This window comes from Hyla sarda, chromosome 5, assembly GCF_029499605.1.
Source record: "Hyla sarda isolate aHylSar1 chromosome 5, aHylSar1.hap1, whole genome shotgun sequence".
In the NCBI taxonomy this organism is placed as follows: Eukaryota; Metazoa; Chordata; class Amphibia; order Anura; family Hylidae; genus Hyla; species Hyla sarda.
Window position 1 is genome coordinate 281,779,293 of NC_079193.1, and position 17,334 is coordinate 281,796,626.

At 40.0% G+C, this 17,334-nt stretch overlaps 1 protein-coding gene across 9 annotated transcripts in view; it reads left to right on the forward strand.

Moving 5' to 3' along the window:
- The window catches only part of SPIDR (scaffold protein involved in DNA repair), a 1,058,688-nt gene that overhangs the window by 233,942 nt on the left and 807,412 nt on the right, over positions 1-17,334 (forward strand). For all 9 annotated transcript variants that reach the window (XM_056521841.1, XM_056521842.1, XM_056521843.1 and 6 more), the window contains one exon: positions 3,478-3,707. In XM_056521841.1, the coding sequence (XP_056377816.1) occupies positions 3,478-3,707 (230 nt within the window). The remainder of the gene's footprint in view (positions 1-3,477; positions 3,708-17,334) is intronic.

Genomic DNA, 17,334 nt, shown 5'->3' on the forward strand with positions numbered 1-17,334 from the left:
TTTTCGAGCTTTCCTGCCTCTGCCCCCTCTGCTTCAAAATTCCCACCCACCTAGCATTGCATTCACATGGGCATAGTCTTTGGCATCATAAGCATGTGAGAGTGAAGATAATATGAATATTTAGAGGTGGAAGGGAATTTGGCAGCATTGGCGACGGAGGCAGGGTAGCCTGGAAAGCCAGCTCCCACCTCCATTGTGCACAGGGTAAAATTTATATATTAGCTAAATTCCAAATTTCTCTACAACAGGACCACAGAACTATGTAAGTTATACAGTGTTTTATTTAGGTTCACCTGCAACATAAGCCTGTGTATTAGTTTTAGTGTCATTGAACCATCTGTCAGATTCCACAGGGGGTAGGCGCTGTAACTTAAAATAAAAACATAGGGGATGATTTATCAAAAACTGTCCAGAAGAAAAGTTGCTGAATTGCCCATAGCAACCAATCAGATCGCTTCTTTAATTTTTCAGAGGCGTTTTCAAAAATGAAAGAAGCGATCTAATTGGTTGCTATGGGCAATTCAGCAATTTTTCCTCTGGACAGGCTTTGATAAATCTCCCCCATAGTCTCCTGTACATTTAGCGCCAGGACATTGCTGAATACTATTGTCTAGCATTCCGCAATATCCTGAAGCATTAATCAAACCAGCTTTTGAACCAACCCTCTTCAATGTCCTGAGGCACCAATCGGAGTAGCTCCTGAACCCAGGGCCTCTTACCAGCAGCTGCATGTCCACTGAGTCTCCGCCAGCTGCTGTCTTGTACCTCCTTCTTCCACCTTCATCCCTCACCCAGCCCTGACCATCTCCTGCTGCAATAGTTAATTAATACAGTATCATTCTACAATATTTCTTCTGTGGGTTCCAACCAGACAGGCTTGTCTTTACCTTGATCTGTTGTAATTTTGCATTACACTTACACTTGGCCTAAATTGGCCTAAAGTGATGTGTTTACTGGCCAAAATGTGATCTACCGTATATGAACATAAAATTCTAATAACTAACAGTCAAATCATACATGTTTGGGATTATTATCCTTTTATTGTGCATCCTAATACCTATACCCCATAACTGCTTAGCATAAAAGAAAAATGCTTGTTTGCACAAGATCCCACATTTGGATATTTCCCATCCTTTGAAATTTTAAGATATTACTTTCCACTCATGTATATTGTGTTTTTCTTTTTACCAAAAAAGGGGAAAATCTAGAAATAATCTATACATTTATGATCCTAACATCTGTGCAGCAGTAGCCGTCTGTCATGCATGAATGCATTAAATGAGCCTTGAATACAGTGAATATAAGGTCTGTCTCAAAGGCATTACTTTCTTGCCTGGAATTTTTGTGGAATCGGAGCTGAAAATTCCTTTAAACTGAGGTTAAGTATTTAGGAAAGGTAATTTGCAGAGTACATTGCAACAGAAGCTTAAATTAGGTTTCATATAAATAGTTGTAGGATAAAATCAGTAAAGGAAGAACAGTGGGGTTTGTTTTCCTGGAGTTAAAGAGTTCGGAATGTGCTGATGACTAAACATTTTTTTCTCTCCATATAATGTTATGGATGGGTGTTCTCTGCTATAATGCATCTCTTCCATTTAACCCTAGAATTTATCTACCAAATTAACTGCTCCCAAAATTCGCAGTCACTGTGGAGTCTTGTACCATATATTGTACTATAGTATTATGCTACCATATCAAATTCACTTAAATAACCTAATAATCTCTTTTGTAGTGCAGTAAAATAAGATTTTTATGTGTATTTTGATACCTAAATAGATGTGGAAATCATGACTATTAGACCTGGGAACTGTTGTGGCTGTACAGTCATGTTTGACCTGCTTTTCAGTTTTTAAAATCGTACTCCATTACTATAAAACTTATCTTCTATCTGCAGGGATAAGTTTATGATCCCAAGGGGTCTGACCTTGAAACCCCACGATCTCCAGAGGAGGGCCTTATTGGTGTGCCATGTCAGCATGTGCTCAATGCACTGTTTGTAGGAGCTCATGGGATACCCAAATATAGTGCTCCCATAGAGAATGCATGTAGTGCATGCTGACACGTCGCTCCATGCACAAGGAGAGACAGGGCCCCTTATGGAGATCGCGGGGGAGTCTCAGAGGTCCTGATTAGAGATGAGCGAACTTACAGTAAATTCGATTCGTCACAAACTTCTCGGCTCGGCAGTTGATTACTTATTCTGCATAAATGAGTTCAGCTTTCAGGTTCTCCGGTGGGCTGGAAAAGGTGGATACAGTCCTAGGAAAGAGTCTCCTAGGACTGTATCCACCTTTTCCAGCCCACGGGAGCACCTGAAAGCTGAACTAATTTATGCAGGATAATTCATCAAATGGCAAACGCCGAGAAGTTCGTGACGAATCGAATTTACTGTAAGTTCGCTCATCTCTAGTCCTGATCCATTGCTAGCAGAAATTTTTCCCTTAGGGGGATACATTTTAAAGTAATGAAATATCCCTTTAATGTTTAGTTAAATATTCTGGGATAGAAAAACAATGAAGGCTACTGACACTCGCTGTGGAGACAGATTTTTACTTTGTCAATAATTATTGAGGAGGCATATTAGTAACTCCTGATTATGAGAACGGCCGACGCTAGGACATGTGGGCATTGCTAGTCTCTATAGATGGCAATGTATTCTGCAAGGTACTCCACCGAAAGAATGGACCTATTCATGACAGGTGCAGCTGACAGTATGACCATGACCATGTGCATGTTGCTTGTATCCATAGACTGCAATGTTTTGTGCGGAGTAAATGAACAAATTAAATTATTTCGGTGAGTTGCAAATCCAAAATTTCTGCAGGAGAATGCCTGCCATGGAAATTCTGCAGAGTGAATGGCGCAGTAGAATCCCATTGAATACATAAGGAAGCTGCAGCACTTGCATTTCCAATTCTCGGGGGTTAACTGGTTACAACGAGGTATCACTTACCTGGATCCGAAGTCCGGTTCCTAAGATACCTCTATTGCTTATAGCCGGCTTTGCGCAATGAAGGCAGGGCCTGGCATACCCAGCACGATTTTAAATGTATGGCATAAATTCAAAATAAAATAAATAAATAGATAAATAAATACATTTTAAATTCCTTAACCCATAATAATAATATAATTATCCATTTATCTACATTTAGTAATAATTATTTAACAAAGAACCCTATGTGGATTCTAAACCAACACTTTCTGTACTGTTAAAATAATAAATCTGATAATTTTATAAACCTAACCGAGGACATGCCCCCTATTCTCCAACTCAAATGTATTCAAATTTTCTGGTGCATGTGAGACACAATTATGGCGCACAGGCAATGAACTAAAATTGTGACTCACACCCTAACAAAAAAAATTACAATAATCCCTATGTTTATATATACCTTTTTGGCCATATGCCTTTACTGATATCCAAAATTGTTAAAAATTTTCATACTTTATCACTTTTTTGTTGCTTTCTCATTTTAGGCTGTGGCTATTATTGAATATTCTTCTGATGATCCACCCGATGAACATACTGTTTCAGCTGCCAGGATGGATGTGTCAATAAGTGAAGAAAATACTATGAACTCTAGAGGGAAATCAGCAAGTGACTGGTTGAAAAATGCACAGGTTCTACTCCAAACTCCAGAAAAGAAAGCAGATGTAAACTTTAAGACTCCAGAAGACTCTGCCAAGAAGAAAAAACGTTTCCTTAGGTAAATTTTCCTTTTGCAAATCTCTAATTTTCATTTAATTTATACCCATTCTGAGAAATGTCAGTGGTTGGGTCATAAATCAGACTATACTTCTGAATTTGATACAAAAAAAATTAATGTCCTAGAGAATGTTCAGACCCCCAAAAAATCACTAGAACATGCGGGGAGAGAAGCACGTATTTCAAAAGTTTTTGGAGAAGCACACATTTCAAAACCTTACAGTGCCCATTTAAAGGGTTGTTCCAGGAATTTTTTTATTTGACTATGCTACAGGGGCTGTAAACTTAGTGTAGTTCATAATATTGTGTCTGTACCTGTGTTTGATGATAATCTTGCAATTCTTCTGTGATTTTCGTCCCAATATTTATTTTTAACAGCATACAAAATTAATCAAGTCTTAGGTTTTCCCAGGTTGCAGTTCCGCCTAGACATGACATCAGTAGTTAGGTTTGTAAAGGGAGACTGTCCTGCTTCAATGGTTGGAGTGACCTCTGGGTGGGAGAGAGATCATTCCACAATTAATTGTATTTTTGCAACAGCTGGCGGCACCTTGGTTAGAAAACACTGGTCTTTTGAATGAAATGGAGCTCATTTGTTTTTCAATGGGTGGGGTGGCTGATTTGTGGGAAGGAGGAAAGTGACCTCAGACTTACAAACAAAGAACTATGGTATTTGAAGTTTGAGAGAACAAACTCCAACAGGAAATACCCAGTTCACAAAAAAGATAGCCTTAGTGTTATGGTAATCTCACAACACAGCCATTCAGACCCAAGACAAGCGCAGACCCTTCCTAAGCATGTCCATTACTGTCTGGCAGTTACATACTAAAATCTCCTTATGGTGGATAACCCCTTTAACCCCTTAATGACCAGGGGGTTTTCCGTTTTTGCACTTATACTTTTTTAAAGGTAAGGAGGAAAAAACTAAACCCTTTCAATTTTGCACCTAAAAATCCATATGATGGCTCATTTTATGCGCCACCAATTCTATTTTGTAATGACATCAGTCATTGTACCCAAAAATCTACGGCGAAACGGAAAAAAAAATCATTGTGAGACAAAATTGAAAAAAAACGCCATTTTGTAACTTTTGGGGGCTTCTGTTTCTACGCAGTAAATTTTTCTGTAAAAATTACAATTTCTCTTTATTCTGTAGGTCCATACGATTAAAATGATATCCTACTTATATAGGTTTGATTTTGTCGTACTTCTGAAAAAAATCATAACATGCAGGAAAATGTATACGTTTAAAATTGTCATCTTCTGACCCCTATAACTTTTTTATTTTAACGTGTATGGGTCGGTATGAGGGCTCATTTTTTGCGCCGTGGTCTGAAGGTTTTAGCGGTACCCTTTTTGTATTGATCGGACTTGTTAATCACTTTTAATTCATTTTTTCATGATATAAAAAGTGACCAAAAATACACTATTTTGGACTTTGGAATTTTTTTGCGCGTACGCCATTGTCCATGCGGTTTAATTAACAATATATTTTTATAATTCGGACATTTCTGCACGCGGCGATACCACATATGTTTATTTTTATTTACACAGTTTTTTTTTTAATGGGAAAAGGGGGGTGATTCAAACTTTCCTGATCCCGAACAGCTCCCTGAGCTAACCGGCATGGTACGCTGGTGAATTAAGGAGGTGAATTAACCCCACCACGGCTGGCCGCCGTTTATATGAGGCTGAGCTCACTTCATGCTGGCTAATGCAGGGCATCACCAATCTGGGTGATGTCCGACGTTAACCCTTTAGACGCTGCAATCAAAGTTGATCGCTGCGTTTAAAATACTGAAAACACATGCTGGTAGCTCAGTGGAGCTGATCGGGACACCCGCAGTAAAACCCGCGGGGTCCCAATCAGCTAGGAGGACGGGCGGAGATTCCCTACCTGCCTCCGGCTTGTTCAATCTGTGCTCCATAATGCTAGCATCCTCAGAAGCCTGTGGTAATGGAGTGCCGATAACACTGATCAGTGCTGTGTAGGCTCCTATGGCACAGCACTTATCAGTGTCTGCAATAATAAGATTGCAAGTAATATTCCCCAGTGTCCCCAGTTGTTGCAAAGCTACATGTCTTTGGCTGTCTGGGCATGCTGGGAGTTGTAGTATTGCAACAACTGAAAACACAGTATTTGGAAGACACAGCCCTAATTGGAAGACACAGCCCGTTAGTTTGCCTCCAGCTGTTCCCCCCTGCTTGTAGCTGCAATCTGCCACTCCTAGCAGTTACACAAGGGCCTGCGAGTTGCCACGCACGCACGCTCGCAGTTTGTTCACAGACATCGGGGAGCGGTCGCAATGCCTGAGTTCACTGCGTGCAGTGACTTGTACGGTGATTTACCCTGAATGACTGCCCAGAGAGGCGGATTGCCACTGCGAGCAGGGGGGAACAGCTGAAGGAACACTAAAGGTCGGGTCAGTGGCAGATCAGCAGCGTAAAATATGCTGCACATCCATGTCGTATGACCCTACCCTAAATCACCCCCCCCCCCCCTTTTCCCATTTTTAAATAAAATAATGTAAACAAAGATAAACACATGCACTTTCGCTGCATGTGTAAATTTCTAAAATATTAACCTATAACATTAATAAACAGCACGGTCATTGGCATAAACGTAAAAAAATACTAAATACCAGGATTGCAGATTTTTGGTCACTTTATAAACCAGGAAAAAATTTATACAAAGTATTCAAAAAGTCCCATCAAAACAAAAATGGTACCAATAAAAACTACAGATCATGGCTCAAAAATAAGCCCTTATACAGCCCGCATATGGAAAAATAATAAAGTTATAGGGGTCAGAAGAGGACAATTTAAGCATCCTGATTTGCTATGGGTAAAATGAATGTTATCATTACAAAGTACAATCGGTGGCGCAAAAAACAAGCCTCTTGTTATGGGCGGTTGAAGTTGAGTTGTTCTTTTCTGTCTAAGTGCTCTCTGATGACATCTGTCTCGGGAACTTTCCAGAGTAGAAGAAAATCCACATAGCAAACCTCTTCTACTCTGCGCAGTTCCCGGGACAAGCAGAGATGTCAGCAGAGAGCACTGTTGTTAGACAGAAAAGAACAACTCGACTTCAGCAACTGATAATTATTGGAAGGTTTAAGATCTTGTAATAGAAGTTTAACTTTCTGGAGCCAGTTGATATATAACAAAAAAGTTTTTTCCTGGAATACCCCTTTAAGCGTTATGGCTATTAGAAAGTGAGGAGGAAAAAATTAACCCCCCCTTCCCAGTCCTTAAGGGAAGTCACATATTCCCAGTGCTCCCTCCCAGTCAATGAACAGGAAACTTGGTAGTGGGGGATGGTGGACGGGCGAGTGGAGTCTGGGGTGACTATATGAAATTAGGGTATTGGACATGAAATGGGGTGGATTTCACCATTTGTTTATTATATAGTAATCGCATGTCGAAATCGCAATATTTACCTCCATAATAGCAATCGCACATTTTTCTCATATCGTGCAGCCCTAAAAAAAAAAATATATATATATATATATATACACACACACACACACACACACACACACATATATATTCATATATGCATATACACATATCTATTCATATATGTATAAATACACACACACACACACACGCAAGTGTAGCTATGTTTGTGTGTACAATTCAGGGTGCTTGTGCAAACAATACCAAAAGGCCCTGAAATAAACAAGCTAAAACTTGAAGGGGTTATCCGGTGGCGTATTTTTTTTTCTTTGTTTTTTTTCTGTTCCACTTTCACTGACTTTAACCCCTTAAGGACCCAGCCAATTTTCACTGTAGGACATGGCCATTTTTTGAACATCTGACCACTGTCACTTTAAACATTAATAACTCTGGGATGCTTTCATTCTGATTCCGAGATAGTTTTTTCGTGACATATTCTACTTTGTCAGTGATAACATTTTGTTGATACTTGCATCATTTCTTGGTGAAAAATTACCCCACAAATGACTTCTTTTTAGAAATACCCCACAAATGACCCCATTATAAAAACTGCACCCCTCAAAGTATTCAAAATTACATTCAAAAGGTTTGTTAACCCTTTAGGTGTTTCACAGGAATAGCTGCAAATTGAAGGAGAAAATTCAAAATCTTCATTTTTTTACACTGGCATGTTCTTGTAGACCCAGTTATTGAATTTTTACAAGGGGTAAAAGGAGAGAAATCTTCCTAAAATGTGTAACCCAATTTCTCTCAAGTAAGGAAATACCTCTTATGTGTATGTCAAGTGTTCGGCGGGCGCAGTAGAGGGCTCAAAAGGGAAAGAGCGACAGTGGGATTTTGGGGAGAGAGTTTTTCTGAACTGGTTTTTGGGGGGCATGTCACATTTAGGAAGCCCCTATGGTGCCAGAACAGCAAAAAAAAAACACATGGCATACCATTTTGGAAACTACACCCCTCAAGGCACGTAACAAGGGGTCCGCTGAGCCTTAACACCCCACAGGTGTTTGATGACTTTTCGTTAAAGTTGGATGTGAATGATTCTTTTTTTTTCACTAAAATGCTAGTTTTCCCTCAAATTTTTAATTTTTACAAGGGATAATAGGACAAAATGACCCCCAAAATTGGAAATCCCATCTCTTCTGAGTATGGAAATACCCCATGTGTGGACGTCAAGTGCCCTGCTGGCGCATTGCAATGCTCAGAAGAGAAGGAGCGCAATTGAGCTTTTGGGAAAAAAAAATTTTGGAATGGAAGTCAGGGGCCATGTGCGTTTACAAAGCCCCCCGTGGTACCAGAACAGTGGACCCCCCCCCCACATGTGACCCTATTTTGGAAACTACACCCCTCACAGAATTTAATAAGGGGTACAGTGAGCATTTACACCCCACTGGCGTTTGACAGATCTTTGGAACAGTGGGCTGTGCAAATGAAAAATAAAATTTTTCATTTTCACGGACCACTGTTACAAAAATCTGTCAGACACCTGTGGGGCGTAAATGCTCACTGTACCCCTTATTACATTACGTGAGGGGTGTCATTTCCAAAATGGGGTCACATGTGGGTATTTATTTTATTGCGTTTATGTCAGAACCTCTGTAAAATCAGCCACCCCTGTGCAAATCACCAATTAGGCCTCAAATGTACATAGTGCACTCTCACTCCTGAGCCTTGTTGTGCGCCCGCAGAGCATTTTACTCCCACATATGGGGTATTTCTGTACTCAGGAGAAATTGCCTTACAAATTTAGGGGGTCTTTTTTTCCTTTTAACGTGAAAATAAAAAGTATGGGGCAACACCAGCATGTTAGTGTAATTTATTTTTTTTTTACACTAACAAGCTGGTGTAGCCCCCAACATTTCCTTTTCATAAGGGGTAAAAGGAGAAAAAGCCCCCCAAAATTTGTAACACAATTTCTCCCGAGTACCGAGATACCCTATATGTGGCCCTAAACTGTTTCCGTGAAATACCACAGGGCTCTGAAGTGAGAGAGCGCCATGCGCATTTGAGGACTAAATTATTGATTGCATAGGGGTATTCTACACCAGTGATTCCCAAACAGGGAGCCTCCAGCTGTTGCTAAACTCCCAACATGCCAGGACAGTCAGTGGCTGTCCAGAAATGCTCGGAGTTGTTGTTTTGCAAGAGCTGGAGGCTCCGTTTTGGAAACACTGCCATACAATACGTTTTTATTGGGGGGACAGTGTAAGGGGGTGTATATGTAGTGTTTTACCCTTTATTATGTGTTAGCGTAGTGTACTGTTTTTAGGGTACGTTCGCACTGGTGTGTTACGGTGAGTTTCCCGCTAGGAGTTTGCTCTGCGGCGAAAAATTTGCCGCAGCCCAAACTTGAAGCAAGAAACTTACTGTAAACCTGCCCATGTAAATGTACCCTGTACGTTCACATGGGGGGGGGCAAACCTCCAGCTGTTTCAAAACTACAACTCCCAGTATGTACTGACAGACCGTGCATGCTGGGAGTTATGGTATTGCAACAGCTGGAGGCACACTGGTTGGAAAACCTTCAGTTAGGTTCTCTTATCTAACTCAGTATTTTCCAACCATTGTGCCTCCAGCTGTTGCAAAACTACAACTCCCAGCATGTACTGATCACCAAAGGGCATGCTGGGAGATGTAATTATGCAACAGCTGGAGGTACGCAACTACAACTCCTAGCATGCCGAGACAGCTGTTTGGGCATGCTGTGATTTGAAGTTTTGTAACATCTGGAGGGCTACAGTTTTAGGGAACACTGCAAAGTGATCTCCAAACTGTGACCCTCTAGATATTGCAAAACTACAAATCCCAGCATTCCCGGACAGCAAACAGCTGTTTGGGCATGCTAGGAGTTGTAGTTTTGCAAGATCTGGATAGATAAAGTTTAGAGACGACTAGATAGTGGTCTCAAACTGTAGCCCTCCAGCTGTTGCAAAACTGCATATTCCAGCATGCCCAAACAGCTGTCTGTTAAAATTTGTAACGCAATTTCTCCCGAGTACGGAGATACCCCATATGTGGCCCTAAACTGTTTCCTTGAACTACGACAGGGCTCTGAAGTGAGAGAGCGCCATGCGCATTTGAGGACTAAATTAGTGATTGCATAGGGGTATTCTACACCAGTGATTCCCAAACAGGGTGCCTCCAGCTGTTGCTAAACTCCCAGCATGCCTGGACAGTCAGTGGCTGTCCAGAAATGCTCGTAGTTGTTGTTTTGCAAGAGCTGGAGGCTCCGTTTTGGAAACACTGCCATACAATACGTTTTTATTGGGGGGACAGTGTAAGGGGGTGTATATGTAGTGTTTTACCCTTTATTATGTGTTAGCGTAGTGTAGTGTTTTTAGGGTACGTTCGCACTGGTGTGTTACGGTGAGTTTCCCGCTAGGAGTTTGCACTGCGGCCCCCGGCTGATTTCAGTGGCTGGGGGCCGCTGATGCATCACCGCCGCTAATATCCAGCATGCGGTGCTCTGCAGTGTGTATGGAGCGGGCTCCGGACTCGTGCCCGCTCCATGTTGTGCAGCCCCCAGCTGTTCTCAGTAGCCGGGGGCTGCCGCTAATAGCCAGCATGCGGCGATCGCCGCGGCTGGCTATTAACCCTTTAGATCGCCGCTGTCAAAGCTGACAGTGGCGTCTAAAGGGATCTGTGAATGCTTCCTGGTGGGCTAGTGGTGTGGATCGCCCCCACCCGCAGCGCGATCGCGAGGGGGCAATCCCATATGGAGGTAGCCGGAGGGCTTACCTCTGCTTCCCTGCTCTCCGTGGCTCTCTCATTGATAGATCCTGGCTGGACCAGGCTCTATCAATGGATCGCAGATCAATGGAGTTCAATAGAATCTAATGATTCCTCCTAAAAGTCTATAAAGTGTATAAAAAAAAAAAAAATTAAAAAAAAAAAGTTTTAATAAAAGTGTAAAAGACATTGTTTTTTAGACAGAATCGGGATATATCGCGATGTATCGTCGCCTATATGATACCTCTTCAATATGATAGATCTATCAGAACTTGGTCAGCTCTGTTTCAATGCCATATAGATGTGAAGAAAACTAATAAATAAATATATCCCCCGATACAAGATATGGATTGGGAAGGGTTGAAAAACAGTATCATAAAAGCATAAATATATTATTACATATGGAAGTAATAAAAAACTATAACAAAAAAGAAGTTACGCAGGCATTCTGCGGTTGGATGTTAAAAATACTTAAAAAAATGCAAAGTGTTTAACTGAGAGTCACAATACTTCATGATGTGGAAGGGATACATTCACACTGTGCAGATTCACTGTTGTTAACTTCAAACTTTCACATTACTGAGCATGGGATGGATGGCTCCATGCCATTCTATTTCTAGATGCTAATTATTTAAAAGGGAAATACACTTAAATCGCTACCTGTGTTTAAACCCAAAGGTCCTACTGCGTCTGTGCGTCAGATCAATTCTGTCTCCTTTTGCAATAATAATTTGTAATAATCACCTCCAATCGGTGCAGTGTGCTGTACATATAAACCTATGAATTTTAACTGTTCTTTTTTGTTTTCATGTGCAATATTCATATGTTCTATAAATCTCGGACTTCCCACTCCTGACGTCTTAGATCTAAGATGTTCTTTTATTCTTTTATGAAGAGGTCTGATCGTATTCCCTATGTAATATTTCTTACAATTACAAACTAGGGAATAGACAACAAAACTCGTTTTACAGGTTATGAAGTGGTTAATCCTGATGGTGTGTGAGCCTAACTGTGTCTCTTTCTGATTACATAGTAACTAACAAATATTGCATTGGCCACATCTGAAACTTCCTATTGGCAATTGTTTTTTCAACCAGCTGGATTCTTTCTTCCTTTTCTAATCTGTTTTTAACCAAGACATCTCTTAAGTTTTTTGTTCTTCTGAAAGACACTAACTGCTTGGTGTGTATTGTGTCCTTCAGAAGATCATCATTATGTAGGATATGCCAGTTCTTGAATATGGCTGATTTAATGACTTTTTCCCTGGGGCTGAACTTGAATGAAAAAGAAAAAATCTTTTCCCTATGGCCACCTGGTGCTTTGCGTTTTTTGAGTAAAGTTTCAGAACGGGGGAGAGCCTTAGCTCTCTCATATGATTTCTGCAACAGAAAATCCGGATATCCTCTACTTTTTAGTCTGCCACAAAACTCCATGGCTTGTTCTCTGAATACATCATAATTTGTATTAATTCTACTCAAACGCACCATCTGACCATATAGCAATGAGTTTTTTAACATGATATGGATGGTAACTATCGTACCTTAGCAAAGAATTTGTCGCCGTTAGCTTTCTATATCCCTCTATGTTCAGTTGGTTGTCTGTGGTTCTAAATTTAACATTCAAAAACTCAATACTTGTTTGGCTGTAAACACTAGTAAAATGCATATTGTATGAATTATTGTTCATGTTCTGTACAAAATTTGCAAACTGTTCCTGTGACCCAGACCAGAAAACCAAAATATCGTCCACATATCGTATGTAAAGGGACAAACATTTTTGAAAAGATTGGACATAGAATAATTCAAATCATCTTCGAGGGACCCCAAAAAAATATTAGCGAAAGTGGGTGCCACTGGGGTCTCCATCGCTGTACTGTCTGTCTGAATATACCAGTCACCATGGAACTGAAACACATTATGGCCCAGTATAAATTGCAACATTTAGCAGATATAATTAATGAACGTGTCATTATATTTCTGTAGCATAACCAGTTTACGTCGAAAGTCGATACTGGCCAGGGATAAACCCTGCTGCCATCCGAAATCATGCACTATATTTAGCAAGTGACTAGTGTCATGTATATGTGCTGGGACTGTTTTTAACAATGGACGTAAAATCCAGTCCAAATTTTGCGAAAGGGGTTCCATAAGGGAGCCCCTTGCCGCAACAATCGAGATTTTTATGCACCTTAGGAATCCAATACCAATAAGGTTTTTTTTGGAAACTGAAAAAACTATTTTTACAGCAAATCTAGAAGAAAAAATATGTAATTCAACTCCTTTACGTAAAAGTGTTCTAACTAAATATTGGTGGTGTCGTGTGGGGTCACAGGTCAGTTTCATGTAATGGAATTAGATAACTGGCGCTCAGCTTCCTCCAAGTAGTATTGTTTTGATAGCAACACTATGTTGCCCCTTTATCTGCGGGTCGTACAATTAAATTTGGTTGAGAGGACAGTCATTTCAAGGCTTTTTCCTCTTCTTTAGTTAAATTAGAGCGTGGATGAGGATAAATTAAAGATTTTACATCACACTGTACACATTCTACAAACGTGTGAATGCTGGAACACCGGGTAAAGGGGGATTAAATGTTGATGGTTGACTACCTGTGAACATCATTAACAATGTTCTCCTCCATATCTGGAACATCCAATAACAATTTTAACAACTCTACGTCATTTTCACTGAAATTAGGATTTACACAAAAACCTAAGGTTCCCATACTAACTGGAATTTCCCCTACTAGCTTATCATTATTATCACTGGTGGATTTAGCTGCAAAAAAATGGTGGAGATTAATTTTGCTTACTGACCGGTGCAAATCTATGATAAATTGTGGAAAATTAAACTCGGATGCTATGCAAAAATGTAACCCTTTACGAAGTACTGACCATCAGATTATATAATAGCAGTTAGACTAATGACGTTACTATTGGTTACCTCTGTGGAATAAAGAGGAGCATAATCACCTAGCTTCTCCAGGTGATCTGCTTCCTCTTGGTACCACCTCTTTTTCTATTGTCGCTTGCCCCTTCCCCTTCGTGTGCTGCATCTAAAGGGGGATGCAGTTGTGGGTCCCGATCAGCCACACAGCTGTTGGGATTAATGTCCTTGTCCATATTAGTAATGGAATCCAATCCAGAATCAGTTGTCCAGTAATCTTGATTTCGAGGAGGATTTTTGGGGCATCTGTATCTTCTCTGCTGTCTTTGGTGCCAATCAAATATTTTTCCAGCTTAATAATCTTGTTTGTCCCTTAAATATTTATTTTTCTTTCTTTCTTTTGGTTTCGGCTTGAATTGGTACCTTTTTGTTTTCCAACCTTTTCTCAAAAGCCGCATATTGGGTAGCTGATACACGGGTCTTGTATTCGCCATTTGCTTTTAACAGGGCGGTGGTTAAATTAGCATATTCTTGCTCAGTTTTGCTCAGTAGTAATTTAGGTAAATTCAGGCTGTGTTCACAATGGATGCGTTTCCACTCCTCCATAAATTGTTAGTCCTCTTGGAACTGGGAAATGTCTTTATAGATGCGTAACCCTCTTGGGGCTCATTTGCAGTGGACATACGAGTGTAGCGAGTTAACTGTCCAAAAGGTTTTGACTTCTTTTTCAGCAAGTCCCATTATTTTGTATTCAAAGGCTTTTGTACCAATGACTTGCAACTCGTCTTTTAAATTGCATACGGTGAAAAAATTTTAGTATCTTCCCGACCTGTCATAATATTAACCGGATCAAGTTGCAGTAGTACTGTGTGGCGTTCCTGCGGACTGACTGGCATGTCAGTGTTGGCTTCCATTAAAATCCATTTTTCCATGTGTGGCATGAACAGTTTCCTGGAAGGTGGATTGGTTGTTGTGGGCCAGTTGAATTGCCTCGAAGGTCTCCCGATCTGACCCCCTTAGACTTTTATCTCTGGGGTCATCTGAAGGCAATTGTCTATGCTGTGAAGATACGAGATGTGCAGCACCAGAAACTACGGATACTGGAAGCCTGTGCTAGCATTTCTCCTGCGGTGTTGCTATCAGTGTGTGAAGAGTGGGAGAAGAGGGTTGCATTGACAATCCAACACAATGGGCAGCACATTGAACACATTTTATAAGTGGTCAGAAACTTGTAAATAACTTATGAAAGAACACAGTTACGTCAAAACCAAGCACATCATGGTTTTTCTTGTGAAATTCCCAATAAGTTTGATGTGTCACATGACCCTCTTCTTATTGAAAAAAATAAAGTTGGATTCAAAATGGCTGACTTCAAAATGGCCGCCATGGTCACCACCCATCTTGAAAAGTTTCCCCCCTCACATATACTAATGTGCCACAAACAGGAAGTTAATATCACCAACCATTCCCATTTTATTAAGATGTCTCCATATCAATGGCCCACCCTGTAGTCTGATTAATAATGGTGCTTGAACCCCAGATCCAACTAGGAACAGCCTTACTCAATTGAAAAAAGATACAACACAGAAACTATAATGCACGTGGACATACGTGAAGCATTGCAGTGTATGTGTGTATACCTGCTGTGCTAATCTGGGTTTGGCAAGATTATTTAGCCTCTGTGCCTTGGTTCTTTTGTGGCAGATATTTAATCATTGGATGTATCTGAACTTGATTTCACTTAACATTATAGCAATGAGCAGGCCAGCTCCTTGGACATCCTTGCTAAAAGGTAGGTAAAGGACATGAACAGTTTATTACTCTATACAATCTACCATCCTTTCTCCACCAAATGCTCTTTGCCTTATTCTCAGTTTATTCAGATGAAGCAGAACGTATTGGACCCTCTACAACTTGAGAATATATTAGATGATATGGCAAAGAAGTTTGTACAATGGGATTTCCCATCTAAATCAGTGAAGCAGGAGAGAGCGAGTTTGAGGCCTCTCACACTAAATAGACATCCCAGCTATTCTGTGGTAACTTTTCACCCCATTATACCTAAGATACAACAGGTTTTAAAGGAAAATTAGCCCATTCTAGACTAATCCTATGAGGATGTGGAAGAAGTCCAGTCTCCCCATTTACCATGCTATAAACACTCCCCAAGTGTGAGGGATAGATTATACGAGCTGATATAAGCAGTTTATGTTGTTTACTCCATGTAGGAACGGTACATACCCATGCCATTGTTCAAATGTCATTCCTAGTAAACATGTTGTTCATCCCCATACTGGCCAGAGGTTTTAGATTCAAGACCATTGTATCTGTAATTCTTCATTCATTGTATATCTATTGAAGTCCACTATTAGTGTTGTAATATGTTACTACCAGTGACAGCACATTTCATAGAGAAGGGGCACAATGGGCATCATGTTCTATGTTTACCCTTTTTCTTTTTTTTTCTTTGCATAGTAATTTTTTCCCCCATTTTTTCCCTTATTGGTATCAATGTGTTTATTCATGTCATGAAACTTTGGTGGTTTTTATTTATTTAACCTGTCTGTTAAAACTAAAAAAAATCCTGAAAAGATGCCCAAAACACAGTGAACAATTTATATAATTCACTGAAGTTACAGAGAAAACATTATTAAATAAATTGAATGCATTTTCCCATATTTTATTCAACTAAATTTACCTTAGTTGCCCAATGTGTCCTAGTTTAGATTCCAATAAAGAAACTCAAAAGTCAGCACTAGGACTATCCGTATGTTTAGGTGGTCATCCACACTGCTGGCCTGGAAAACAATACAAGAAAAAAAGAAAAGATCACAGCACCAATCTGGAAACTCCGGTATCTTTGTGCAAAAAGAGATTTAAGGTTTATTGGTTTCCAAAAAATACAGCAACGTTTCGGCTACATTTTAGCTTTTATTAAGCTTGATAAAGGCTAACATGTAACCAAAACAGTGCTGTATTTTTTGGGGAAACAATAAACCTTAAAGAGTACCTCTCATTATCTTGTTAAATTGTATAATCCTCCCAGTTCACTGCCCCCATCATGATAAACCACCCCTGACTTTATTTTTATTATTTTTTTGTTTTCTAACTTTATTTTAGTTTTCTACCTTCCACAAAAACAATGAACTTAAGGAAGGCAAGGTTTGATCAATTCAGAGAAGCCTTTAACAATAAAAAATGGGATAATGTCCTGACAAACAAGAATACTGACACTAAATGGGAGACTTTTAAGAATATTTTAAATTCTCACTGTTAGAGGTATATACCTTATGGGAATAAAAGGGTCAGGAATAAAAGAAAACCAATATGGATGAATAAAAATGTTAAGGGGGCAATAAATGACAAAAATAAAGCATTTAAACAACTAAAACAGGACGGCAGTGAAGAAGCATTAAAAAGCTATAGAGAGGAGGGGCGTGGCTTGGCACGCACAGGAATGGCCGCACATTGAAGAGGCTTCCGCTCCTGTGGCCATATAAATCTGCAGTACACCGTCTTAGTGACCCTGCTCCTACATGGGGAGGTCCTCCCATCGAGTCA